The following is a 26,787-nucleotide window of genomic DNA, read 5'->3' as shown; positions in this document are numbered from 1 at the left end:
GATCGAGTCCTATGTCAGGCTCCTTGCATGGAGCCTGCTTCTCCCTCTGCCTATGTCTTTGCCTCTCTCTTTCTGAGTGTCTCTTATGAATAAATAAATAGAATCTTTAAAAAAAATAAAAAAACACAAATGCGGATGTATTTGTAAAATTTTCTCTTTCACATTTGGGCTGTCCTCATTTTAAATAACACATAGAAAAAACTATACCAATCTTTCTCTCTGGAATTTATTAAAACTATCATTGTGATTATAGTGGTCTTTATCTTTGATACTGAAACATTTATAGACAAAATTATACATTTAATATTTGCTTCAAAATAACATGGGACTCCCAGAAGTGAAAGTAGGCAGAAATGAAGATGAAACAAGACTGGCCAGGAGTTTATGATTATTGAAAATTGGGTATATGGGATTCATTGTATCATTCTGTCTTCTTTTGACTGTTTTGAATTCCCCATAATTAAAAAAAATTTTTGTTCACACAATGAAAGCATGTAATTTTGCATATATATACAAGTATACACACACACACACACACAAATATTTGGATTTTTTTTTGTACAAATATTTGTTTTAAATATTAGTGCTTAGTAGGGATTCTATTCCGCAGGATATTTGCTTTTTATAAAAGGAACTGTATGTGGTCAATATTCATGGGAAGATAGTTCTGCTTCCTGACTTGTTCATAAGAGGCCACGGGTAAAGAGAGCCCTCCAGTAGCCATGGCCACCTTCCTTCTCACTGTACTTAGCTTCACGGTCTACAACCTCAAAAGGTTGCTGAGTCTAGTTCTAGATTTTGTCAGATTCATAACAACACTCAAAGCAATGACTAATTTATGTATGCTGCCAATAATCCTAAACCCAAAATGCTTCAAAGATTAAATAGTCATACACATTTAAAATACATAGAAAAATAATTAGTATTTGTACAAAGTAGATTTTTTACAAAACAAGTACGCTGCCTCTTAAAATACATCTTACATCAAAGCACAGAAATGTGGTAATATACATGGAAGCATATGTTTAAGAAGAAGCATTTATTTGTAAACGTTGAGTGGGCAAGCATAGTAGACTGAGTGCTGGTTTCCTGGGATAACTTTGAAGAGAACTTCAATTTCCCTAGCATTCTCAAGCTTCCAGAAACAGTTCCTGAAGGGATCAGACCGCTGTTCCTCTCTCCAAATTCTGTTTAATTTCAGCTGTATATTTCCCGTAGAATCTTTCTGCCTTCTTGTTGAATTTGGCATTCCTTTCGTTAATGTAGTCAATGTCTGCATCATCATTATAAGGACGTCTCCGGCTGTACTTGTCTCGTTTTTCAATTCTGAAGGAAGAAGAAAAAAATTTACAAATTTCAAAACTGTCTTCTTTTTTAATCTTAATAAAACATGTCCAAATAGTTAAGAGTAGAATCAGTGCACTTAGAATAGCACACTTGAGGGTTGGGGGTGGGGGCAGTTTTTATCAAGACCAAACTGAAATTGCTAATTGACAACACAAACCCAAGGAATGAACCCTGAAATTCAAAAATACAAACTCATCCTCAGAATCTTCTAAAAGAGCAATGATACACTGTCAGCCACTAAACACAAGAACTTCTACTTAAAAGAAAATTACAATACTTCTATTCGTAATAACCACAGCTAATATGAACGGAGTACACAGTATATATACTAAATAGTATTTTAATAGTTGTATGTATTAACTCCTAAAATAAAAACTAATTCTGCTCTGCCTAATATTCATCCATGTCAGTATTAAGAAACACAAATATAGCAAAGGTGCATTTACTAGAATATTCATACTTCTTCAAATCAAATAGTGGAATGCTTATGAAGGTAAGAGCCCTTAAAGAATAATTTTCTTTGGGCCTTCCCTGCTCAATAATGACAACTCCATTTTGGCAATATTTTGTACCTCCATCCCAGATCATATGAATTTGACACACACATACTATCTGTCCCCAAAACTACTACAAACTCTGAGTCAGAAATGAGGAAGAATGGTATCTGGTTTTTTTTTTTTTTTTTTTTTTTGGGTATCTGCTCTTTCAATTTAATCTATGCACACTGTGTCCATTTTGTCATTAAACATTTAAAAGTTCAGGCTGCTGTACTGAGTACTCACTGTTTTTCCAGATCTATGACCATCCTATCAACCTCCTCTGTGGAAGGCACATGTGTTCCATGAAGAAGACTGTTGGAAGTTGGGAAAAACTCTTCTCCACTAAAAAGACAGCAAAACAGACTTAAAGTAACACTACACAGTTCCACGTTGGCAAATTTATTTATTTATTTTTTCCACGTTGGCAAATTTAAAACTAAACTACCACTCCTGGTAAGAAATAAAATATATACGTGTGTTAACTGTGGGATCCTACCTTAACTTTTAAAAATAAATAAGTAAATAAAGAATTGAAAGGGACCTAATATATTACCTCCTCCAGCAGCTTCATTCTACAGATTTAAGAGCCAAGGGCCAGAGGTTAAGGGACATGCTTCCAGGTTTAGGTTCCCTTCCCACTAATACAAAGGTTAGCAAACCACACTATGTGCTTTTGCAAACATTTTACTGGGCCCCAGCCACACCTATTTGTTCGTGTATCCTCCAAGGAGGCTTTCATATCACGGCAGTGGAGTAGTTTTGACGGAGACCAAAGAGCCCACAAAGCCTAAAATGTTTACAGAAGATGTTCACCCATCCCGGCACTAAGGCATTCTGTCTCCTAAAATATCTGAGTAACTATGATAATCTGGTTCTTAAACTCTCAACACCCAGTCTTAGAATGCCCAGCTAGAACAATAACCAGGTGGCTAGCCGAACTGCTGTGGAGTGAGCAACAAATAGTATTGTCAAGGCCAGAGAGCATTCTTAGACAGCTGCTGCTGACTCACACCCAAGCTTTAAAGTGTGTTTGTATCTATGTACGTGTGTATGTATGTCTACACCACACACACGCCCCTATGTCCCTGCAGAATGAAAACAGGACTTGCATTAATCCTGTCAACTCACTGTTTTTCTCTCAGTCTCTCATAGGTTTCCATGTCAGGCTTGATCTGCTTCGTCAGCCGATGATACTGGCGTAACTGGGCAGCAGCATAATCTAAAGATAAAAGGAGAATTGGAGAAGATATATTTCCCTGTTTTGTCATTATGATCCAGAGAATATCAAAATCATTATTAGTTAATATTTGCACAAGACACTGAGTATAGCTTCTACCCTAAAGATGCTGCAATATGGGCTTTTGCTAGTTTTACCATAAAGAATAAAAGAATCCAGCTGGCTGAAGTATAGCTTTTTTTACTTCTGCTCTATGAGACATATTTGTATTTTTCTTGGGTTTAAGCATCTTGGAAAATATCCCACAAAGGGGCATATCCTTTTTTCTTTTGGGGAAGCAGCGGGCAATATCCTTTTTTAAAACCAGAAACTCTGAAGGTAATACTAATCTAACAGGGAACATTCAGTAAAGGAATAATGAGCTTTACCTGAGAATCCCAGGTCAGGGTTTTTCCTCCTCTTCTTCCTTTCCCATCTTTCTGCATCTTCTGCACTGATCTCCAGCAGCTTCACTTTCTCATAGTCCTCCCCTCTCGCCGCACATTCCTAAGAAGAGGGAAAACCAGCTAATACCTGCAATGGTGACCCAAGCAAGTACTGGATCTATTTTAAATCAAGGGATGCCTGGGTGGGCTTAGCAGTTGAGAATCTGCCTTCAGCTATAGGCATGATCCCAGAGACCTGGGATCAAGTACCGCATTGGGCTCCCTGCATAGAGCCTGCTTCTCCCTCTCTCTATGTCTCTGTCTCTGTCTCTCTCTCTCTCTCTCTATCTCTCTCTATCTCTATCTCTCTGTTGTGTGTGTGTCTCATGAATAAATAAATAAAATCTTTTAAAAAAAAGTTGAACAAAGATATCAGGCAATACTTTAAAACTAACGATTACTATTTGGAGGAAAACTGGGAACCTACTACGGTGTTTAAGAATGCCCACCTCAATTTAAAACATGTACTCTGGGACACCTGGGTGGCTCAGCAGTTGAGTGTCTGCCTTTGGCTCAGGGTGTGATCCCAGAGTCCTGGGATCGAGTCCCACATCAGGCTCCCTGCATGAAGCCTGTTTCTCCTCCCTCTGCCTGTGTCTATGCCTCTCTGTGTCTCTCATGAATAAGTAAAATCAAATAAATAAATAATCAATCAATCAATCAATCACACATACTCAATGAGTAGCAGTTTCTAGACCCCTCAGAAATGCTCTTCATGCACTGACTTGTTTACTTCGTCAGCAACTACAATGTTACAGTCCCCATTTTACAGATGAGAAAACAGAGGTACAGAGAGGTTAAATAAGTCCCCCAAAGTATTGCTGCTAGTAAAAAGCAGGGCCATCATGTGGACTCCAGCAGTCTGGTTCCACAGCCGGTGTACAAAACCATTTTCTACGGTCTTGATATAATAGAATGACTGAGAGGCACCTGGGTGGCTCAGTGGTTGAGTGTTTGCCTTCGGCTCAGGTCATGATCCCAGGTTCCGGGACCGAGTCCCACATGGGGCTCCCTGCATGGAGCCTACTGCTCCCTCTACCTATGTCTCTGCCTCTCATTCTGTGTCTCTCCTGAGTAAATAAAATCTTTACAAAAAAAAAAAAAAATAGAATGAAACAATAGAATGACCACTTATCAAGCCAACAGAGTAGATCCTAACCTTCTTCTTTTCTTCTTCCTGCAGCTCCCACTCCAGACGAGCTTTCCTGGCTTCCCAGTTAGCAGGTAACTTAAGTCTTTTATCTTCTTCAACAACTTCCTGGTGATTTAATTTACGAGCTTCATTCTAAAACCATAATACAAAAAGTTTGTCAGCTGAGACATGAAAATAAATCCAAACAAAATCTTGCCCATTTAGAAAGGGTCAAGACACATTAACAGAGGGACTCTGTTTTATCCCAAAAGCAACAGGTAGCCATCAAAGGATTTTAAGCAAAGGAATGGCCTAATTAGGGTTTAAGATTTATTTATTCATTTGTATAGTAAATACAAATAAACACCTGCTTCCCAAGTAGGGAGCCTCTGCCTCCTCTCCCTCTCCTTCTCTCTTCCTCTCCCCTCCCCCTTTTCCTCTCCCCCTCTTCCTCTCCTCTCCCTCTTCCTTTCTTTCATTCTTCCTCTCCCCTCTTCCTCTCTCTCCCTCTTCCTCTCTCTCCCTCTTCTTCTCTCTCTCTCTGCGGACACCCCCTCCCCACCCCTTGTGCTCTCTATCTCAAAATAAATAAAATCTTTAAACAATAAAAATTTTTAAAAAATGAACCTAATGGCACAAAACAATATCAGCTTAAGGGACAACATAAATTAGATGTCTCTTAGGTCACAGGTTGGCAGCAATTAGTCTAGGAAGCCATATCTTGTAACTTCCAACCACACGTACTTTACACAGTCTCTCCACATAAATATTTAAGTGTGTTTGATTCTTTATTAACTTTTTCTGGGCAAACGGACATCTCCTCTCGACTACCATCCCTTGTACATTCTTGTACTCTCGGCTCTGGCAATGCCCTCCAGTTGAAAACACCAAGAACATACCTACAGTCAAACAAAGTTGTGTTTGCTGCACTGAAGGAGAGTAAACTACAGGAAACTGTAGGCATTTTGGTGATAGGGTGTTAGGAGAGGCTAGTTACAGAATTTGGGTTTTTATCCCGTGACTGGTATGGGAGGTAAGGCAGTGTGGCTCTGCTCTGGATGAGACACTCTCAGAAAGGCAAGGCATACGATGACTGGGTACCCTAAGTTTTTCAACAGGATTAATCGGGTGAGACTAATGCTGTAATTGGTCCTAAGAGACACCGGTGTTAGCAGAAAAGGGGAATGTGTGGTCATTTTTGTGGTCTGAACAGTATTGTTTTTGTCTCACTCCAATAGTCAGAGTGATGTTGGGGGTTTGTGAAACCACATCCAAGCTTTCGGTCAAACCACTTAGGTTGAAATAGACCAGAGCTGCTTTTTCCCTTCTCAGCTACAACTGCAGCCAGTTGTTTGCTGGACTCTTATCCCTAATGTGAATTCCCTCACTTTGCATTGGATTCCTCTGCTTGGATATTTCTTCCTCCAATTTCTTTGTCTGATAATACCTTACACGTCTTCCAAACAGTTTAGATCTCACGTCATATATGAGGCACTCCCTGGGAGCTCCTCAAACTGTATTCATCTCTCCTCCACCCTCCCAGGGCACTTTGTTCCCAAAGACAGCACACCATATAATTTCTGGCTAGCAAGTCGTCTCCTCTACTTAAGAGCCAAAGCCGTATCATAATCATCGAGTTTCGCATCAACTGGGTAAACCCCTGACACTACAGACTTTCGGAGATTTGCTGATTATTTTTGAATGAACAAACAATCAGCTCTCTTATTAACATGGACGACTTTCTTCCAGTCGCTAGCTCCACATACCCCCTAGGTTAAACGAAGGGTTTGTTATACTCACACAGCAGGCAGGCTGCTAGTAATAGAGACTCCCAAACCTTGCCCAGGTTAATGAAATCAGAAGTGGGTAGGAGGAGGGTTGGAGAGAGCATGTGTATTTTGAAAGGTGATTTCAACCTGCTGCCAGGATTGAGAACCACCGGGAAAGACCTTTCATCCAGTTCTGCGGGTCAGGCGGGGGCGCTGGAGCGGCTCGCGCGTCCCTCCACAAACGCGCCCGGGGGGGGGGGAACAGGTCTCCGCTGCCTCCGGGGCTACTCACCCGCTTCAGGTGCAGCTCCCGGAATTTGCGCAGCCTCTGTTCGCGCTTCTGGGCGGCCAGCTCCGCGGGCGCCGCCGGGGGCTGCTCCCCCTCCTCCGAGCTGTCCACGGGCACCTGCGGCGAAGAGGACCCGCTGGAGTCGCGGCGGCAGGATCGATTCCCCGCCAGTCCTGCCAGGGCCCGGCCAGGCCCCCCCCCCCCCCCCACTGCCCCGACGTCACAGCGTCTGCGCCTCCCTGGCCCGGCGCTCGGGCCTCTCCCCCACCTCTCGCCCTTGCCGTCCCCCGGAGTCTCCCCCCACAAAAATCCCTGGGGGGGAGCCGACGGGACGTACCTTCTCGGCTAAAATCGCAGCAGCCATCACAAACTTTCTCTCGCCACTTCCGGCAACAACACAGAGCACTTCCGTCTGCCCGTGGGCCACCCGCCGATACGGAAGAACATTCCATTGTAAGCCCCGCCCCTTCCTGATGGTCTCGAAGCTTCGGACCAATCCCTGCTCCTGTTAGCAGGGACACGTTTTCGATTGGGCAGAGCCTTGCGCAGCCGCAAAGTGTAAAGTGGGCGGGGCCGGGGAGAGCGGAAGGGCACCTGCTTAGGAGCGACCCGCCAAACCTGGAGCCGGGTGCAAGGCCTCCCCAGCTGCGCGCCGCTCCTTGGAGCGAAGTGTCTTTGCCATTGAGCGCTTCGCCTCAGCGTCACCTGCGAGGCAGGTCTCCCCTGCGTGCCTCGTCTCACCTAGACCCTCAGGACGGTCAGGTCGCACCATTTTAATTTCCTTCCGTAGTGTAGAAATATTTCTCTCGTCTGGTCCCTTTCCTCCCCCCACCCCCCCCCCCTTCCGCTGTAGAACTGTATAAAATGTCTAGATATGGAGAGAAGCTGCATTTTCCTTTTTAAAACAAATAGCTAATGAACTCGAACTGGGCAAAAAGACCTTCCAGAGTGCCTGGGTGGCTCAGCTGGTTAAGCATCTGCCTGGGGCTCTTGGGCTCAGGCCGTCATCCCGGGGTCCCCAGTGGAGCCACATCAGGCTCCCTGCCCAGTGGAAGGGCCAGCTTCTCCCCTTCTCTCTGCCCCTCCCCTCCTCTCCCCCCCCCCCCCTCCCCCCCCCCCCCCCCCGCCCCGGCATGCTCTCACTCTCTCTCTCTCTCTCAAAAATACGTAAGATCTTTTTAAAAAAATAAAAAGACCTTGAACTTTACCAGAAACAGCAATTGTTTTAGGAGCAGTTGTTCCTAGAGTCGACAGGGGCCGGCGTCTGACCGGGAACACTGTCAGCGTGGACTTCACGAAGACAGTAATCAGTGCATACCATGGGTGGTTTCCCTTCGTTAGCAAGGATAAATCAGTCCATCGAAGTGGAACCAAAAGCCATTGAGCCTGGTAGTGCCGATTGGCAATTTTGTTTTCTTTTATTCAAGTCGTATAATTGTGTCCCCCAACCCCCACTCACTTCCCCTTTCTCATTAAAAGCAAAAACAAAAAACACCTTTGCTTCCCTCCCCCCCCCCCCCCCCCCCGCACAGGTGACACATTTTTCTGGTGGCTGCTGGAATCTCTGCTGCCCGGATTGCAATTCTGAGACCCCAAATAAAGACACCCCTTTGTTCTTGTTCAGTTTTGCTTTCTTCTCTCAGTTGACGTTTATGGTGTCAGAATGGTGTGGGATCAGAAGCATCAAACGGCTCTGACTCCTGTGACAGTGAGGGATTTGAACAGATGGTAACTTAGTGCATTGTGGTGTATCCTCTCCCCCAAAAAGCTCCAGGTTCTCAGCCTCCTTTTTTTTCGGTTGAGGTTCAGGCCTCATTTCTTTGGGTGTCTTTCTGGTGCTGGCTTCTGTCTCGCGTCGGGCTCCCTGCATGGAGCCTGCTTCTCCCTCTGCCTGTGTCTCTGCCTCTCTCTCTCTCTCCTCTTTGTGTATTCTCGTGAATAAATAAATAAAATCTTAAAAAAAAAATTGCTGCTGGAGAGCAGCCTCCCTCTGGAAGCCCAGCTGTATTTATGTTCAAATATTATGGGCGCATTCCTTATAAGTTTCTGTCTTGTTGGACCAATCTGACCAAAAATGACTTGTGCTTACTATGACCACTTTGGAGATGTTCTGAGATTCCAAAATTAGTTTATCTGCATGCACAATTGGAAAATTTAAAAAAAAGAGCAACTAAGGATGGGAAGTGTATTTAAATTGGTATTTGGAGCCTCCAAGAAATTAAATAATTCTAAACTTGCTTCCTTATAAGAAAATAACTCTAAACTCTCTAAAGCTAACTGTAACTGCTCTCAGAGAGTATCTGAACTAGGAAAGCCTATGGAGTCTTTTGAGCTAACTGCTGCAACTGAGCAGCAGTTAGGTGGAAGCCTCTTCCACCTTCTCTTGCTCTCCACCTATAGAAAATTATAGTCTAGCTGAACTTACATCCTATGACAACCTGGAAGTTTCCCTAGGTCCTCCAGTCATCCAGACTCCTTCTAAAGTTAAGCCTAGTGAAAGAGGCTCCGGGATATTATCAATTACTTGTATTACTTGGATTAAGGCAGAATTGCAAGTTTTTATCAAAGCCTTTTCCCAATGCCCTTGAAGACCCTCTAGGATTTGCTAAGGAATTCAATTTAGTTATTCAGATCCGTGAACCTGTTATTCTGACCTTCACTGATTTATCCATATGCTTGTGACTGAGGGTCCTGCAAGGGAATGGATGGAAAGTAGGATGGACATAGCATTTTGATGATTTTTCTAAACGAAAAGGCTACCAAAAAAAAATGCCTTTAAACTAGCCAAAGAATTACATAAAACTATTCTGGCAGTTTTTCCAAAGACCACAGATTAGAGAAAAATTCAATGATATACTCAACGGCCAGATGAACCTGGTTTATTATGATGATGATGATTGGAAAAAAACTTTTTAACAATACTCTGGTATTGACAAAATTAAACATGAAATGTCCTTCTGAACTCCACCTTTGCTAATGGGTTAGACGGTGAACTTGGTCCTGTAATTAAATGACAGCGACTCAGCTGGGCCCCTATGGAGCCTGATGATACGGTTAACTTGGCTGATCAGTTATCTCACACCAAAGAATGAGCAACAAAAAGAAAAGACTCATAAATCCAAGCTGCCCAGATCATGCATCTCCAATTACAATTAACAACCCCCAGAAATCCCCCCAAAATCTTCAGGGTCTTTCTCCTAAAGAAGGTGTTTGCAATTACTGCAAAAGAACCCAGCCATTGGAAGAAGGCTTGCTGCAAACTAACAAGACAAAATCAGCTGCAAGAGCCTCAGAGCACTTTCCCCTCTAAGGACACCAGCAGCTGGGGAAGAAGGCACATATGACAGAACAGGGCGGCTCTGAGGCCAGGATGGGAAGTCTTCCCATGACCTCAAACTGACACCTTAGGGGAGAGAAATATTATTGTGAATGAGGTGATGGCAGCTTTTACAGACTCAGAAGCAACACGTCAATTTCAACCTCACCAGCCTCTCTGTCCCCCTTGAGTACAGAAACACTGCAAGCGGTGGGAGTGGCTCATACCCCATGACAATTTTAAAATCCTTACCTATCCTTTTTTCAGCTGGAGACTTTACAAGGCACTCACCCATTCCTTCTGATCTCTATAATTCCTATTCACCTGTTAGGCCATGATTTTCTTGTGATTTTTCAGGCACACCTCAAAAGGGGTAAATGTGTTTTTTGTTTGTTTCTAAAGGCTCTAAAAATAGGGCAGCCCCAGTGGCGCAGCGGTTTAGCGCCGCCTGCAGCCCGGGGTGTGATCCTGGAGACCCTGGATCAAGTCCCATGTTGGGTTCCCTGCATGGGGCCTGCTCCTCCCTCTGCCCGTGTCTCTGCCTGTGTCTCTCATGAATGAATAAATAAATAAAATCTTAAAAAAAAAAAAAAAGAGGCTCAATAAATAAAGTAAGTAAGTAAGGGTCCCTGGGGTCCCTGGCTGGATCAGTCAGTGCAGCATCTGAGTCTAGATCTCAGGGTCACGAGTTCAAGCCCCACTTTGGGTGTAAAGATTACTTAAAAAGGAGGGATCCCTGGGTGGCGCAGCGGTTTGGCGCCTGCCTTTGGCCTGGGGCGCGATCCTGGAGACCCGGGATCGAGTCCCATGTTGGGCTCCTGGTGCATGGAGCCTGCTTCTCCCTCTGCCTGTGTCTCTGCCTCTCTCTCTCTCTGTGACTATCATAAACAAAAAATTTTTTTAAAAAATGGAGAGGGAAGGGACACCTGGGTGTCTCAGCAATTGAGCATCTGACTTTGGCTCAGAGCGTGATCTTGGAATGCCTGGATCGAGTCCCACATCAGGCTCCCTATGAGGAGCCTGCTTCTCCCTCTGCCTATGTCTCTGCCTCTCTCTCTGTGTGTCTCTTATAAATAAATAAAATCTTTTCTTTTTAAATAGGAGGGGGAATGTTTTTGCAAATAGAACAGCACACAAAATTCTATAGAAAAGCACCTACATCAATAACCTTCTTTCCTGTAATTCAAAACCTACAGCACCACCTCCTGGACACTGTCCCTAACATTCTTTGGTCCAAAAGTCCTCCTGGACATTGTATACACTCTGTCCCTCCTATCTAAATGATCAGATTGATCGTTCCAAGCCACTCTCTAATATTAACATCCTCTAAATTATGAGGCCACTCATAATTCCTGTAATCAAGGAATATATATATAAAGGTTTGATTATTCCATGCACTAGTCCTTATAAAATGCCAATTTTTCCCATCCAAAAATCTCACGGCAGAGGATGGCGGTTTGTGCAGTATCTTAGAGCAATTGATAACATTGCCTTTCCACAACATACACATGTGTCTAAACCTCACACCTTACTTTCCACTATTCCCTCCAGACAGCAAATCTACACAGTAGTGGGTTTATGTAGTGCCCTCTTCAGCACACATGTGGACTCAACCAATTTTTGCCTTCACCTGGGAAGGAAAATAATATACCTAGACAGTTATATCTCAAGGTTACACGGAGAGCCCTACTTATTGATCCCACACCTTTCTTTTTAAAAAATTTTATGTATTTGTGAGATGCACACACACACACACACACACAGAGAGAGAGAGAGAGAGAGAGAGAGAAGCAGGGTTCAAGCAGGGAGCCCGACACGGGATTCGATCCCTGAACTCTGGGATCATGCCCTGAGCCGAAGCCAGACACTCAACCACTGAGCCACCCAGGCGTCCCTACCCCAAATCTTAAAAGCAGACATAGTTCATGTAAGCTTCCCTCACGATTCTATTTATTACAATATGTGGACTACTTTCTTCTCTGCTCCCCTTCATAAAGAGCTTGTTCAACTGGCAGTATCCAACTGTTAAAACAGTTAGCTGGAAAAGGACCATCAGTACCAAAAGAAAAATTACAATTTAAAATCTCCCAAGTTGGGGGGTAAGGGAGAAAAAATAATTTTAAAAAATAAAATGCCCCAAGTTAAATATTTGGGACATGTCATTAGTAAACAGGGATTTCTCTTCAATCCTGAAAATAAAAAGCATTGTCTCCCTTCCCCCCTCCTTAAACCAAATAACAGTTGTGGGGATTCCTGAAACAAGCTGGACAGTACCAAAATTGGATTCCTAATTTCTCTGCTATTGCTCAATCCTTAAATGCCTTACTTAAAGCAGCAACCAGAGCCCCTCCGTTGGACTAAATTAAACCAACAGGCTTTTGATGAGGTAAAACACCTTGCTCAACCCCTGCTCTGGGGCACCCAAATTAGCAATTGCCCTTCTTCCTCTTTGCTCACAAACACAAAGGTAATGCTTTCATAGTTTTGACAGAAAGACCTGGAGACTAACGCAGGTCTTTAGGGCCCTCCAGGCAGCAACCAGACCCAATGGCTGAAGGACTGCCACCCTGCATGAGAGCTCGAGCAGCCACCACTGTTTTGTCAGAAGGCACAGAAGAACCAATCATGAATTCCCCGTTGATCATTTAAGTTCCACGTTTGGTGGAAGCTCTTATCTGCTAGCAAATGATCTTCCTCTGACATTCTCCTGCTGTCAGCTTCAAACATCTCTATCACCAGATGTCACTCTTTAAACCCTGCTACTCTTTTTTTTTTATTTTATATTTAAGTAATCTCTAAACCCAACTTGGGGCTTGGACTCAACCTAATATCAAGAGCCACACACTCCACTGACTGAGCCAGCCTGGAGCCCCTAAACCCTGCAACTTTTTTGCCTCTTACCTCTGATGAGATTCCTCATGACTATATTACTGCAACTGATCTACTATTGATTTGTGGACTAGATCTTCAAGAAAGCCCTATCAAGGGCAGCCCGAGTGGCTCAGCGGTTTAGCACTGCCTTCAGCCCAGGGTGTGATCCTGGAGACCCAGAATTGAGTCCCACATCAGGTTTCCTGCATGGAGCCTGTTTCTTCCTCTGCATGTGTCTCTGCCTCTCTCTCTCTCTCTCTCTCTCTCTCCTCTCTCTCTCTCTCTCATGAATAAATAAATAAAATATTAAAAAAGAAAGCCCTATCAAAAATGCTGAATAATTTGGCTCACTAATAGTTCTCATTTAAGGGATAAAACGGGAAGATATCAGGCAGGTTATGCTGTAACCAGCTACAGAAGTTATTGAGGTTAATCCTCTGCGGCTCAATATGTTGACTTGTTTTCTTTTTCCTTTTTTAGTATAGTTGATACATAATGTTATATTAGTTGCAGGTGCACAACATATTGATTCAACAAGTTTACAGGTTTTGCTGTGCTCACCAGAAGTGTAGCCTCCGTCTGTCAGAACCCAAGCCTACTATGGTACCATTGACTATATTCCCTATGTTGTACCTTTCGTTACCGTGATTTATTTGTTCCACATGGAAACTTCAATAGGCTGAACTTTTTGCCTGAACTAGAGCTTGCATTCCAGCAAGAGACACATGTCTGATAGGATATACTGATAGTAGGTATCCCTTTGTGTTGCACATGGTTTTGGTATGCTTTTGAAATAATAGCGATTTTTAACCTTCTCTAGCCAAAAGATTAAAATAGCTTTTATGCGTTATCACTATTAGACTCTGTTCTATTGGCTATAATTAAAAGTCCTGGGCAGTCTGCAAAAAACACGGAGAAAAGCAAAGGCAACCCGTTATGCACTACAGCAAAAGCTGTGGCTTTACAAAGCTGTTCTACACTAAAATTAATGCTAACTTCAACCACTATTGGTGATTTAAAACCAATCATTAAGGATGCTCAACAGAACGCCCACCTTTAAGGAAAAGACAGTCAAATCAAATTGTAAATTTGGCTCGACTATCCCATCTTTGGTCTGGGGCAGATGGATTGCCTGCCCACCCCACCCCCCCGATTGTGCACAGAAAACTCCAAAATTCTTTCATTAAATGACCCACTGGAGCACAGGAAAAACATGATAAATTGGGGGGCTACTTTTTGGAACTCTTTGGAACCCTTCCCACAAAGCTGCATCTAAAATCTATCAACATTTCGCATTTCCCACTGCCTTCAGGATGCTTTGAGGTATGGCAATTGGATTTTGTCCAGCTGCCACCCTCTCAGGGATGTAAATATGGGTTCGTAATGATTTGTATGTACACCCATTGGGTAGAAGCCTTCCCCTGTCACAGAGCCAGTGCATCAGCAGGAGCCAAGTTATTATTAGGGAACATCACTCCAGATGGGAGAATCCTATGTGAATTGTACAGCAATCAAGGGACCCATTACTGGGCAAATAATTAAGCCAATTTTGATATTTGATCTATTTTACGTTTTCTTTTTTTTAAGATTTTATTTATTTATTCATGAGAGACACACTGAGGCAGAGACATAGAGGGAGAAGCAGGCTCCTCGCAGGGAGCCCAGTGTGGGACTCAATCCCCAGATCCGGGATTACACCCTGTGCCAAAGGCAGATGCTCAACTGATGAGCCACCTAGGCGTCCCATATTTTACATTTTCATTAATACTCGGAATTGGCAGAAAAGACAGATTCTATAATTAAAACTCAACTAGCTAAATTTAGAGAAGCCTTTAACTCACCCCGCCCTAAGGTACTGCCAATTGTATTGTTAAATTTAAGACCCACATCTTTCAAAAAACATAAATTAATGCTCTTTGAGAGCATAACTGGGAGACCTATGAGGTTAAGTTCAGGGAATTCATGTACCTTGATTAATTTTTTTTAAAGATTTTATTTATTCATTCATGAGAGACACAGAGAGAGGGGCAGAGACACAAGCAGGCATCATACAGAGAGCCCGACGTGGGACTCGATCCGGGTCTCCAGGATCACGCCCTGGGCTGCAGGCGGCGCCAAACCGCTGCGCCACCAGGGCTGCGCGTACCTTGATTAATTAAAGGAGAAATACTTGAATATCACATAGAGGCTTCAAAGAAAATGCATGCTTGGTAGAAAAGTCCTTCCACAGCATGCTCCCAGGAGGCAGACATCCTATGTCACTACCTCCAACTTGGAGACTCCGTCTATTGGAAAAGAGGTCTCCACAAGTTGCTTTACAGCCTCAATGGAAAAGACCTACAAGGTTACTTTGGAAAAATCCTCGTGCAGTTAAACTCAAAGGCATTGATTCTTGGGTTCATGGTTCTCATTTAAGGAAAGCTCTAATACCTGGTGGGCGGTCCATCCCAATCAGAGAATTAAAACGTATGACATCCCAGAAGCAGAAGCAGAAGCAGATGACATCTTAATAGACAGCTATCCCAAGACTCTGAACCAGGCCTATATATGACAATTTAAATTTTTTTTTTCATCATCTTTTATACTCTTTTATTCCTCTTATCCTATGATTGTTATACCAGCTCTACTATCCAAAGTTTTATTCACACATGTAACCCTGATCCTTGCATTTCTGATTGTAGAAATACTTGTTTTAAAATGGAGAGTTTTATGAATACTTAGGTGCCTAAATATTTAATATTTAAGGAAACTTAAAGGCTATGTGACCATTTTATAGGATGATTAAGCTAGTTGAAATATTTGGGATATTACTCCTTCTGATTGGAATTCTCATGACTTTTGATCTTTGACACAAGGCCAGGCTTCTCTGCTGGTGGCAAAATCCCTTCTTTAATCAACCCTGGTTTATTAGAACTGGTTTAGGTTAACAACAGATACAACCTTAAGTCACTTTGCCTCACGTTTGCTCCCAAAGCTCTAGAGCTTTTATGTTAGTTTCCCCGATACAGATGGGCAATAAATCCACAGAAAATTCACACCCCAAGTACAATCATAAAATTTTTAGGAATCATTTAGTTGGCTTTCTGTTTATCCTATGACGTCCAGTCATGGGATGGACACCTGATGGAAATGCCCACTCATTTGCCCAAAATAAAAATCAACCCAACTGTTGAATATGTGAACAGCTTTCCCTCTTTAGCTTGTCAGAATTACCGTGGTGGATATTAGATATTATCACTTCCTAGGGAAGATTGGAAGGCCTCAGAGCAACACATTAAGGAAGAACATGCTGAGAATGGTATCCTTAGTATATCTGACATTAGTAACTCTGATCCAGAAGCCTGGCCTATAGCACATACTATTAATGACACAGGACATAAGTATTCTTTTTCTGTTAACCAAACCATGCAGACAGCCCACCAATTTGTTAGCCAAAAGAATAAAAAAATATGACTGTCAGAACCATGGGTGGCTATACTCAGATTTGGGATGGGTGTATGTTGCTTACCCCAGTATGGACATTTGAACACCCAGGCACCCCTATGTTGTTGGGAACAATAACAAAATCACTCTAAACATAACCAACCCAACTGCACCCAAGATGTGGGATGGATATCTAGAACTTTGGAAGCATTCTGTTATATTGAAGGAAACTGATTGGTTACATTGTCCATATGTTTACTAAGCAGCCCTGAGTGGAACTCAGTGGTTATGTGGCACAGATCATTGGTCATGACTTCTACCTGGATGTTAGATCATTGCACCCTAGGGCTTTCCCTGGGGGTAAGGGAGAATTCATCCCACTGTCTTTGTTCCCTCTGTTGGCCAAGATGTATACTGAAGCTTTACTAAATTTACCCAACAAGCTTTACATGACAGCCAGCAAAAATTATTGTATATTCTCACCCAATGAATCTGCAATCATGTCATCTTTACTAAATCATAGGAGGAAGCAATCCTTGTACATAAGTCATTTTATACCTGTCCAATTGCACCTGTAGGATAAATTCTGAGAAGTGTAACAGTTAAGTCAAAAAGAAAATGCCTCTGTAATTTTTATACATATTGCCAAACTACCCTCCCTAAGGGTTGTACCAATTTTCAGTCCTACATGACCTGTCCATCTGGCCTGGGCTTCCTCAAAGAATGGTGACTGGGTTCAAAAAACAAACATCCCAGGAGAACCAGATGGAATCTGTTACCCCTTTTATGACTTAGCCTCAGAAGTCACATCATGTCACTTCCTCCGTAGTCACATATTCAAGGATTAGGGACATAGATCTTATCTCTCCTTAGGAGGTATGCCAATGTCACATTGTAAGAACAGCACGTAGGATGGAAGATCTTCTATCATCTTGGAAAATTCAGTTGGCCACACAACTTGTTCTGTTCTTTGTTACTAAATCTATGTAAATATAACTTGAACAAAGAGCTCTTCTAAAATTTCAAAAAATTATGAAATTGTTACCATGTCCCATGAAAAGAATTGTGTTAGATATGTTGTTTGCTCCTTTAGAACCACCTTCCACCAGTGTCCACTCTGTTCTGCACCCACAAGTGCTGGCCCGTATGTATTGCATCAATAAGCTCTCTTGTTTATTACTCTCTCCTCATTAGATCCTTCCAATTAGCGGCACTTACAGAAGATAAGAAATCTGGGAGAAATGGGATCAGGATATTTATTCCCTGCCTGGATTATGGGTTGGTCGATTTCTTTAGTTACAGCCTCTGCCTGAAGACCCTCTCCTACCCTATCCTTCCCTTACCTCTTTAAGATTAGGGGTAACAGGGATCCCTGGGTGGCACAGCGGTTTAGCACCTGCCTTTGGCCCAGGGCGCGATCCTGGAGACCTGGGATTGAATCCCACATCGGGCTCCCGGTGCATGGAGCCTCTGCCTCTCTCTCTCTCTCTCTGTGTGTGTGTGACTATGGAGCCTGCTTCTCTCTCTCTCTCTGTTTGTGACTATCATAAATAAATAAAAATTAAAAAAAAAAGATTAGGGGTAGCAATGGCTTTTCCCTGCTGCTAGCCTTCTAGTGAAGAATGCTTCACTTTCTTTTGCTGGTTTCTCTTAACCCAGGCCACAACTTTGTAAACAATCACTTCATTAAACTCTCCTTAATTATTTGACTTCAGTTTGTAGGGCTCTGACAAAATGTTTTGTAGAACCTGTAATTCCAGTGTGATCTTTCTGAAAATAATTATGTCATGGACATTTCTGTATTCCTAAAGAATATAAATACATGTAAGACTCCTCTATCAATTCATCCATGATACAGAAAACAATAAAGGCCTAGATTTGCTGCATTTTTTTTATTTATTTATGATAGTCACAGAGAGAGAGAGAGAGGCAGAGACATAGGCAGAGGGAAGAAGCAGGCTCCATGCACCGGGAGCCCGACGTGGGATTCGATCCCGGGTCTCCAGGATCGCTCCCTGGGCCAAAGGCAGGCGCTAAACCGCTGCACCACCCAGGGATCCTGATTTGCTATATTAATAGTGGTTTAGAAACTTGCCTCATTTAAATCAGCGGCATTAAACAAAGCAATTCCACACTTGTTTAATTACACTTATGTAAATGTAACAAAGAAGAAAGTATGAATGAGCTATAACAGGCAAGTGACCCTTCAGGCAGTGGAGGTTAAGGCTTCCCTGAGGAAAGACATTTAATAAAATCTCAGGCAGGAGAGGGGGGGACATCTAATGCCAACTGGTAAAAGTCAGCAATAACTCATCATTTGCTATGGGTCAGGTACTAGTCACAGATACTTCACCCATATTATCTAATTTATCCCCAAACTACTCTGTTACATAGGTATTGCTTTATTATTTCTTTTTCATAGATGATGAACCAAAGAGCAGACTAGTTAGCAAACAAATAAGAACGATCATACAGTTCATTATTGAATGAGTGAACAGATACATGAAGAATGCTGTTCTGTGCAGAATTTTCCAAAGAAAGTCAAAGCCTCAAATTAATCCAAATCCTCTGCATCACGAAGATACTCAAGATACCAAATAGCCCCCAACCAATTTGTTCCTTCTTTCACTCAACAGTATGAAATTAGTTCATACCCTACACCAGGTACCGTTCGGGCCACAGGAATCCGCTGTGCCTCTTGGAGCTCACGTTGACCTGAGCAGGGCGACAATAAACTAAGCGGGGATTAAAACAGGATGAAGTAAACAAACAAACAAACAAAAACAGGATGACGTGATGGTAACTGTGAATCTACCCTGGATTTGAATTCAGAAATCTGAACTACAAGGTTGGTCAGATGATGAGCACATCTTGAGCTTTGGGTTGCATTTCCACACATTCGGTGGGTTTTTTCCTCCTCTTGGTCCCAAGAGCGCTGACTCCAGGTCTCTGGTTTTACCCGCGCCGCCCAGGTGTCTCTACTCAACGCGCCTGCGCACAGCCCTGGACCAATCGGATGCGGCCCAGGGCTGCGACGGGCGGGGATTGGTCCCTTGTCTCCGGGAGAAGCAGAAAGGGGCGGGGTTTTCTCCCGGATACCTGTGGCTACCGCCCAGTCGGGAAAGTTATTTGTCGCCGAAGTCAGAGGGATCGGGCGCTGCCGGGTGATGGCGGCTGGGTCTGAGTCTGGGAATGAGAAGGTGGCGGGCTTCGCCCAGGGGATGGGGTAGGGGCGCCTGCGGCTACGGGCTTGGCTAGACGTGGAGGCGGCGCCAGGGAGGGAGGCACACACGCGTGGGGTCGGGCCGGCGCTGAGGGCTCGACCCGGCGGGGCCGCCCCGACTCCAGCCGGTGCTCCTTGCCCAGGTGCCGGCGAACAGCGCGGAGGGCGGAGAGCAGAGGCGCGAACAGAGGCTGCACCTGAAGCGGGTGAGTAGCCCGCGGGGCCGCGGAGACCTGTGCCCCCGGCGGCGGGCGCGACGCGGGAGGGACCACCGAGCCGCACCTGCGCGCCTGACCGACCCCGGAGCTGAAGAAAGGTCTTTCCCGGTGGTTTCCGCCCCAGTAGCACGCTGGAATCCCTCCAGAGTTGATTTTTTTTTTTTTTTTTTTAAGATTTTTATTCATGAGAGACACAAGGAGAGAGGCAGAGACACAGGCAGAGGGAGAAGCAGGCTCCATGCGGGGAGCCCGACGCGGGACTCGATCCCAGGACCCCGGGATCACGCCCTGGGCCGAAGGCAAGCGCTGAACCGCTGAGCCACCCGGGGATCCCCCCACTCCAGAACTTTTTAAAAATGCTCGTGCTTAGGCCTCACTTTTAGAATGTCTGATTTAATAATTTCCTGGACCCAGATACTGGTTTTGTTTTGTTTTGTTTTGTTTTGTTTTAATGCAAGCTCTCCCCACACGCTCAGCTCTAGTGATTCTATCAAACCCTTCTTTTTATGGAGGGGGATACTGCGGGCCAGAAGTGGAAGGGAATGTGTCTGTTGTCACACAGCAAGTTGGCCACTCACTCACTCATCCCAACACCCTCCTCCCCACTTCCCGCCAAGCTCCTAGTGTACCCCAGCCAGTTAGTGTGGATGCAGCGGTCAATACAGTAAGGCCCCTGCCTCAGGTCCAGAACCGGTAATTACACCACAACACGACTCGGTAATTGTATGTTAAAGGGAGGAGCAAAGTGCCTCAAGGACAGAGAAGAAAAAGACAACTAAGGACTAATGGGACAAGTAAGCTCCTTGAAAGATGAGTGAGATATTATCCGACAAGTAAAGGAGACGGGAAGAGGTACCGCAAGAGCATAAGAACAAGTGCAAAGGCAGGAGTCCTCATGAGGGTGGGAGGCCTGCAGGCAGGCAGGGTATGTGTGAGGAGTGCACTTATTTTTATTTGCCCAGAAAAACTCAATCTAAAAGCTGGTACTGTGTGAAGAGTAGGCTGGAATGAAGAAATAATAAAATTCAAACATCACACTTTTGCGGTTTTATTAACAGATCACTGGATGTAGGTAATCAGTAACTGCAAACATCACAAAAAGGGAGAAAATCAGAGATTATGTGTCTCCTGATAGAAGTACATAACACTAGTTTCATATAATACTTGTTAAAAATAAGTATTACCCAAACTGAATGAAACCACTAGATCTAATGAACAGTTTACAAGAAATACAGGGATCAACGGAGCATGTTAAAGGACATCACAGGGAGACAGCTAGCACTTCGGGAAATAGGACACACAGCCTAAGCATTTTCACAGTCCTCAAAAGAGCAGGGGGTTAAAGAGATAGAGAATTAAACTATAGAATAAATAAACCTTAAGAGATATATTGACTAATCACAATATATGGAACTTGTCAGAATTCAAACTGTAAAAATAATAAACACTTGAGACCATCAGGAATATGTGAACATTAGAGGGTATTTGATATTGAGGAATTCATTACTTTGGGAGTGTGATGGTAAATGTATTGTTAGAGATACCAGAAGGGTCCCTGGCTGGCTCAGTCAGTGGAGCATGCAACTCTTGATCACAGGGTTGTGATCAAGCCCCACAATGGGTGTAGAGATTACTTAAAAATAAAATATTTTCTAAATAATTAAAATATTCATAGATAGGAAAAAACAGCCAGAAATCAGAAAAATGTGGTCTTGGCCTAACTCTGCCAGTAACTCCGTGGTCTAAAAACTTTCTCAACTTTATAAGCATAGGTTGGAGGGCAACCCCCCGGTGGCTCAGCAGTTTAGCACCACCTTCAGCCCAGGGTGTGATCCTGGAGACCCAGGATCAAGTTCCGCTTCGGGCTCCCTGCATGGAGCCTGCTTGTCCCTCTACCTGTGTCTCTGCCTCTCTCTCTCATGAATAAATAAATAAAATCTTTATCAAAAAAATAAGCATAGATTGGAGTCCCTCTCCTATCACCTTCACAGTTTATATATGGAACCACCAGTGTTTTTCTTTAAATTGCTATTTAAATTTAATATTACTATTTCAGAAGAGAATTTTAAATTTTATGTCTTTAATCTAGACATTCTCTTTTCATCTTTTCTGTTTCTGGGTTTTGTTTTTGAGTTTTTTGTGTTTTGTTTTGGGTTGGAGGTCATTTTGTTTGATTTGGTTGGAAAAAAAAGATTGCTTTTTTCTATAGTCTTCCACAGTCTGGATTTTGTGGGTTGGTTGCATTCTGATGGTGTCTCCTACCCTGTTTGTTTTTTTTAAAAAAGGTGTTAGGGTGTTCTCCAAAGTATTAAAAACCCATTTGTCACTGAGAATTAATCTTGGATCCCATTTGAATTAAAAGAGAGATGAAAACAGAATCACCTTCTCAGTATGTGAACCAGTATCATCCAGTAGCATCTAAAATCCTCTCCAGTCCCTGGGTACAGTGGATCTCACACTGTGGGAAACCCTGTTTCAATCTAATCCTAAAAAACTTGCTTACATCACACAGCCAGAGAGTAGTCAAGCCCATAAATCCCTCAGGCCTTCTTACTTCCAAACCATAGCTCTTTCCATTCCTACGACCTGGTTCCTTGAAGATAGTAAGAGTATTTAAAGTTACCAGTAGGGCAGCCCCGGTGGCGCAGCGGTTTAGCGCCACCTGCAGCCCGGGGTGTGATCCTGGAGACCCAGGATTGAGTCCCATGTTGGGCTTCCTGCATGGAGCCTGCTTCTCCCTCTGCCTGTGTCTCTGCCTCTCTCTTTGCTCTCTCTGAATGAATAAATAAATAAATCTTAAAAAAAAAAAAGTTACCAGTATAGGTGTTGACCTCCTCATCTCCCCCTCCATAAAATTCTCCCAACATGAATACACAGTAAAATTCTCTACTGGCTCTCCTCTGTTCAGGATAACATCCAAAGATCTGCTTTGGATGCCTGCCATACAAGAAGACAGGTAATGTCTATTTAGATTTGTTTTCATACCTGTGGTAACAAACTTTATGTGTCCTGGTGGCAGAATGAAGCTCGGAAGTTAAATCACCAGGAAGTTGTGGAGGAAGATAAAAGACTTAAATTACCTGCAAACTGGGAGGCTAAAAAAGCTCGTCTGGAATGGGAGCTGCAGGAAGAGGAAAAGAAAAAATTAAGCACAATTCCAGCATCCAGTGATTTCCAGGACTCTGTTGTGTCTTCTCAAGGCAGTCTATGGCATGGTAGATGAGCACACCCGCTCTGGTCTCAGCTGCACCTGAGAGAGTTGTGAGACTGAAATGTGTAAAACACTAAATGCAGTGCTTGGCACATAATTAGAGTAGCATAAGCAATGACTATTAGACTGAGAACCTAAGCCACAGTAACAAAAGCTCCAACAATAAGAAACTGTAATTAGCTCCTGAGCCTCTTATGCATCAGTTTCCCTTTGAACAGCCCTAGTCACCTGGCCTGATCCAGCTTCAGGGGAGGTTAGGAAATGGGCAGCGCTGAGCCTGGAAAAGAGGGGAGAAAGGATTTTAACAAATAGCTAGGGTGCTCACCACAGCTGTTTTTGGTGTCAGTGTTACAGATTCTTACTTCTTACAGATCATAGCAAATTCCACAATTTTCAAGCTAATCAACTTAAACCGTCTGGATAGCAGTCTTTAGGGCTCTTTTGATTTTAAAGGGATCAAAAAATTATATAAGGGTATGAAGCTAATTTTTTTCCCCTCTTTTTAGGAATGTGCAGCAAGAGGGGAGGACTATGGGAAAGTGAAGCTGCTGGAGATCAGTGCAGAAGATGCAGAAAGATGGGAGAGGAAGAAGAGGAGGAAAAACCCTGACTTGGGCTTCTCAGGTAAAACTGGCTTTTACTTTATTGAATGGGCCTGTTAATAACAGGTCTAATAATGCTCCAATATCTAAAATAGTCTGGGTTCTCCTTTTAGATTATGCTGCTGCCCAGTTACGCCAGTATCATCGGCTGACCAAGCAGATCAAACCTGACATGGAAACCTATGAGAGACTGAGAGAAAAACAGTAAGTGTGACTTAATGGTATATTCTTAGTGTGTTACCTGGAAGAACTTGAATTTAAGAGTGCTGAATCTGGAGCTTTGCTTCCTGGCCTTGGGTTCTGGCTCCACCACTTACTAGATGTGTCACACAGTTTTTCTCCATTTCCTCATCTGTATACAGGGAATAATAGTGCTTGCCTCAGAAGATTATGGTAAAGATTAAATGAATTCATTCATACAATGTACTTAATGTTTGGCACATAGTACTGTACGTAGTATCATCATGTTACTGATGTTCCTGTGTCCTTTACCTATGGAGGATATCTACTTTGATCAGGTGCAGTAGGCCGTGCTAAGCTGCACTCGCTCTTCCCCTAAGATAGATAGTGTGCTTAAGGTCACGACTGTTTTAATAGTGATAGTGTAGCAGAGTGGAGAGAGCTCTAAATTATTCCCATGTTCTCATTCAAGCTCTCTCACTGTAGGACTTGGTTGAGTGAGTCCATTAGCCTCTGGTCCTCAGCTGGTGCCTCACTTGGGCCCTGGAGTAGATGATTTCTTAAATACCTTTTGTCAGGTCTGATTTGTTTCTTTGAAATCAAGTATGATCCCAAACATTTCCATTTTGACCACTAAACATTGTCTAGTTCTTACGGTATTGAATCTCTATAATGTTACTTACACCTTGCTCTTTCTCAGTGGAGAAGAGTTCTACCCAACATCCAACAGTCTTCTTCATGGAACACATGTGCCCTCCACAGAGGAAATTGATAGGATGGTCATAGACTTGGAAAAGCAGTAAGTACTATAATGCAACCTTAAGTTTTGGTACTGATTTCATGCCTCATTAACAAAATTAACTTTGGGGACTTCAAGTGCAGCAAGGGGTAGAACACTGGAATTACTAGTTTGAAGAGTGGTCCCATCACCATCACTTATATTTGTTTTGAATAGGGTAACAGGCAGAACCAGCTGTATATATATAAATTCTCTCAAAGTAGGGTTATACATCACTGCCTATATTTCAACATGAACCTGTGTTCCCAATCTTAAGACTAGATCATCTGATAGTACTATTAACTTATAAATTCAGGAAAGTTCACTGAACATATTTCTTTGTAGAATTTTCTCCTAAAGATACTACTTTCAGTCTTAAGACCAAAAAAGAAAGCAGCTTGGAATTCTGTAATGTTTCTATTACTGATTCTACTCTTAACTATTTGGGCATGTTTTATTATGATCAAAGAAGGTGGCAATTTTGAATTTTGTAAATTTTTTTCTTCCCTCAGAATTGAAAAACGAGACAAGTATAGCCGAAGACGTCCTTATAATGATGATGCAGACATTGACTACATTAACGAAAGGAATGCCAAATTCAACAAGAAGGCAGAAAGATTCTATGGGAAATACACAGCTGAAATTAAACAGAATTTGGAAAGAGGAACAGCAGTCTGATCTTCAGGAACTGTTTTGACTGCCAAATTTTAACAGTAAACCAGGACTATTACCTTTCCTTTTATAATTGGTAAAAAAAAAAAAGTGTTCTATAACTATGTATTTCCAATGCTTACATATTTATTATTCACTTGTTTCAGAAAAAAAGTCATGTATTTCTGTGTTCAAAGTGTGCTTCACGTATGTACCTGCTGGGCTTAAAATTCCTAGCTACAAACATGTGAGTCATCATCATCCTTAGATTTGTCATGTTTGACTTGACCTAGAGTTGAACTAGGGAGCTTCAGAAATAGAATGCTAAATTGGTACCAATTTTTCTTGTAAGCTATGGTAGGTGGTGAAAGGAAGGGGACAGTGGCTACTGGAAATTCACCCTGGCCAACCCTCTCCAGAAATAGTCACAATTAACAGGTGCTTGCCTATCCCATGCTCTACCCCAGGGCCCAGGTACATTTACAGGGCGAGCACAGAAGGTAAGAAAAAAAAAAAAAAAGAAAGCACAGAAGGTAAGAAAAAAAAAAAGAAAGAAACTGATCCTCTAATGACATTTTGTAAATACACCATTTTCAAAAAGCAAATTTCCCTTGGAAGAAACTGTATTCAAACATTTGGCCAAAGTATTATTAAAACTTACATAATACAATTTTTTTAAAAGCCTGAGATTTTAACCTTATTCAACTGTAACTGAAAAATGAGGGCATGTAGTTTGAGTAGTAATCATGGGAAACATGGGACAGAAAACCTGAAAGGAATATCCCATAAAAAGTAAAAGTTATTTGTGCCATATTCTATGAGGACTAGAACTGGGTTCAGTAAGTTGGGCACACCAATAGGAAGCTCTGATATAGTGAATGCCAGGCTGATTAAGATGGTAACAGAAGTGCCAGTAATAATAATGGTATATTCAATGTACTGTGAATAGGGAAATTTTAATGTACATTCAAATACAGAATGAAGTAGATCTATACATACTAACATGAAACGATGCTCATTTCTAAAGAGTTTTTATAAGGCATAAAAAAAATCCAGCATGTACATCATTCTGTGCATGATTGCCTCGGTGGTAATGGAAACAAGCAGTAATTTTGACTTTTTAAAAATAATTCAAGACAGGGAGCCTGGGTGGTACAGTTGGTTATGTGTCCAACTTTTTATTTTTATTTATTTATGATAGTCACAGAGAGAGAGAGAGAGGCAGAGACATAGGCAGAGAGAGAAGCAGGCTCCATGCAGGGAGCCCGACGTGGGATTCGATCCCGGGTCTCCAGGATCGCGCCCTGGGCCAAAGGCAGGCGCCAAACCACTGCGCCACCCAGGGATCCCTCCCTTTAAGATTTTATTTATTAATGAGAGACACAGAGAGAGAGAGGCAGAGACACGGGCAGAGGGAGAAGCAGGCTCCATGCAGGGAGCCCAACCTGGGACTCGATCCCAGGTCTCCAGGATCAGGCCCTGGGATGAAGGCAGCGCTAAACCGCTGAGCCACCCAGGCTGCCTTGTGTCTGACTCTTCGATCTCAACTCACATCATGATCTCAGGGTCCTGGGAT

The 26,787-nt window shown here is 42.9% G+C and overlaps 2 protein-coding genes across 6 annotated transcripts; one reads left to right on the top strand and one right to left on the bottom strand.

Moving 5' to 3' along the window:
* Positions 1–210: 210 nt before the first annotated feature.
* On the bottom strand, positions 211–19,047 carry LOC478184 (pre-mRNA-splicing factor SYF2). The gene is made up of 8 exons (XM_038531558.1): positions 19,003–19,047; positions 7,076–7,243; positions 6,742–6,855; positions 4,708–4,833; positions 3,492–3,609; positions 3,015–3,105; positions 2,130–2,228; positions 211–1,326 (listed from the first exon to the last, which is right to left on the bottom strand). Exons 2-8 carry the CDS (start codon positions 7,100–7,102, stop codon positions 1,161–1,163), a joined length of 741 nt encoding a protein of 246 aa, XP_038387486.1. The 5' UTR covers positions 7,103–7,243; positions 19,003–19,047; the 3' UTR covers positions 211–1,160.
* A 159-nt stretch (positions 19,048–19,206) lies between these two features.
* On the top strand, positions 19,207–26,209 carry LOC478183 (pre-mRNA-splicing factor SYF2). 5 transcript variants are annotated; one of them, XM_038531556.1, is made up of 7 exons: positions 19,207–19,250; positions 19,715–19,777; positions 22,809–23,050; positions 23,507–23,624; positions 23,716–23,806; positions 24,483–24,581; positions 25,073–26,209. In XM_038531556.1, exons 3-7 carry the CDS (start codon positions 23,009–23,011, stop codon positions 25,236–25,238), a joined length of 516 nt encoding a protein of 171 aa, XP_038387484.1. In that variant the 5' UTR covers positions 19,207–19,250; positions 19,715–19,777; positions 22,809–23,008; the 3' UTR covers positions 25,239–26,209. The 5 variants fall into 5 exon arrangements, with proteins under 5 accessions (XP_038387484.1, XP_038387480.1, XP_038387481.1 ...); XM_038531554.1 differs by lacking the exon at positions 19,207–19,250 and adding an exon at positions 19,455–19,574; XM_038531552.1 differs by lacking the exons at positions 19,207–19,250; positions 22,809–23,050 and adding an exon at positions 19,299–19,526.
* Positions 26,210–26,787: the final 578 nt, after the last annotated feature.

This window comes from Canis lupus, chromosome 2 (genome assembly GCF_011100685.1).
Source record: "Canis lupus familiaris isolate Mischka breed German Shepherd chromosome 2, alternate assembly UU_Cfam_GSD_1.0, whole genome shotgun sequence".
NCBI lineage: Eukaryota > Metazoa > Chordata > Mammalia > Carnivora > Canidae > Canis > Canis lupus.
The sequence above is the reverse complement of the archived record's forward strand: the minus strand, read 5'-3'. Positions and strand labels throughout refer to the sequence as shown.

Coding starts and splice junctions, on each gene's coding strand:
- LOC478184 (XM_038531558.1), bottom strand. CDS start 7,102: ATGGCTGCTGCGATTTTAGCCGAGAAG. Junction 6,856..7,075: donor CTGCGATTTTAGCCGAGAAG/GTACGTCCCGTC, acceptor TCTTCGCCGCAG/GTGCCCGTGGACAGCTCGGA. Junction 2,229..3,014: donor GAGAGACTGAGAGAAAAACA/GTGAGTTGACAG, acceptor CTGTCTTTTTAG/TGGAGAAGAGTTTTTCCCAA.
- LOC478183 (XM_038531552.1), top strand. CDS start 19,365: ATGCGGCCCAGGGCTGCGACGGGCGGGGATTGGTCCCTTGTCTCCGGG. Junction 19,778..23,506: donor AGAGGCTGCACCTGAAGCGG/GTGAGTAGCCCG, acceptor CCCTCTTTTTAG/GAATGTGCAGCAAGAGGGGA. Junction 23,807..24,482: donor GAGAGACTGAGAGAAAAACA/GTAAGTGTGACT, acceptor GCTCTTTCTCAG/TGGAGAAGAGTTCTACCCAA.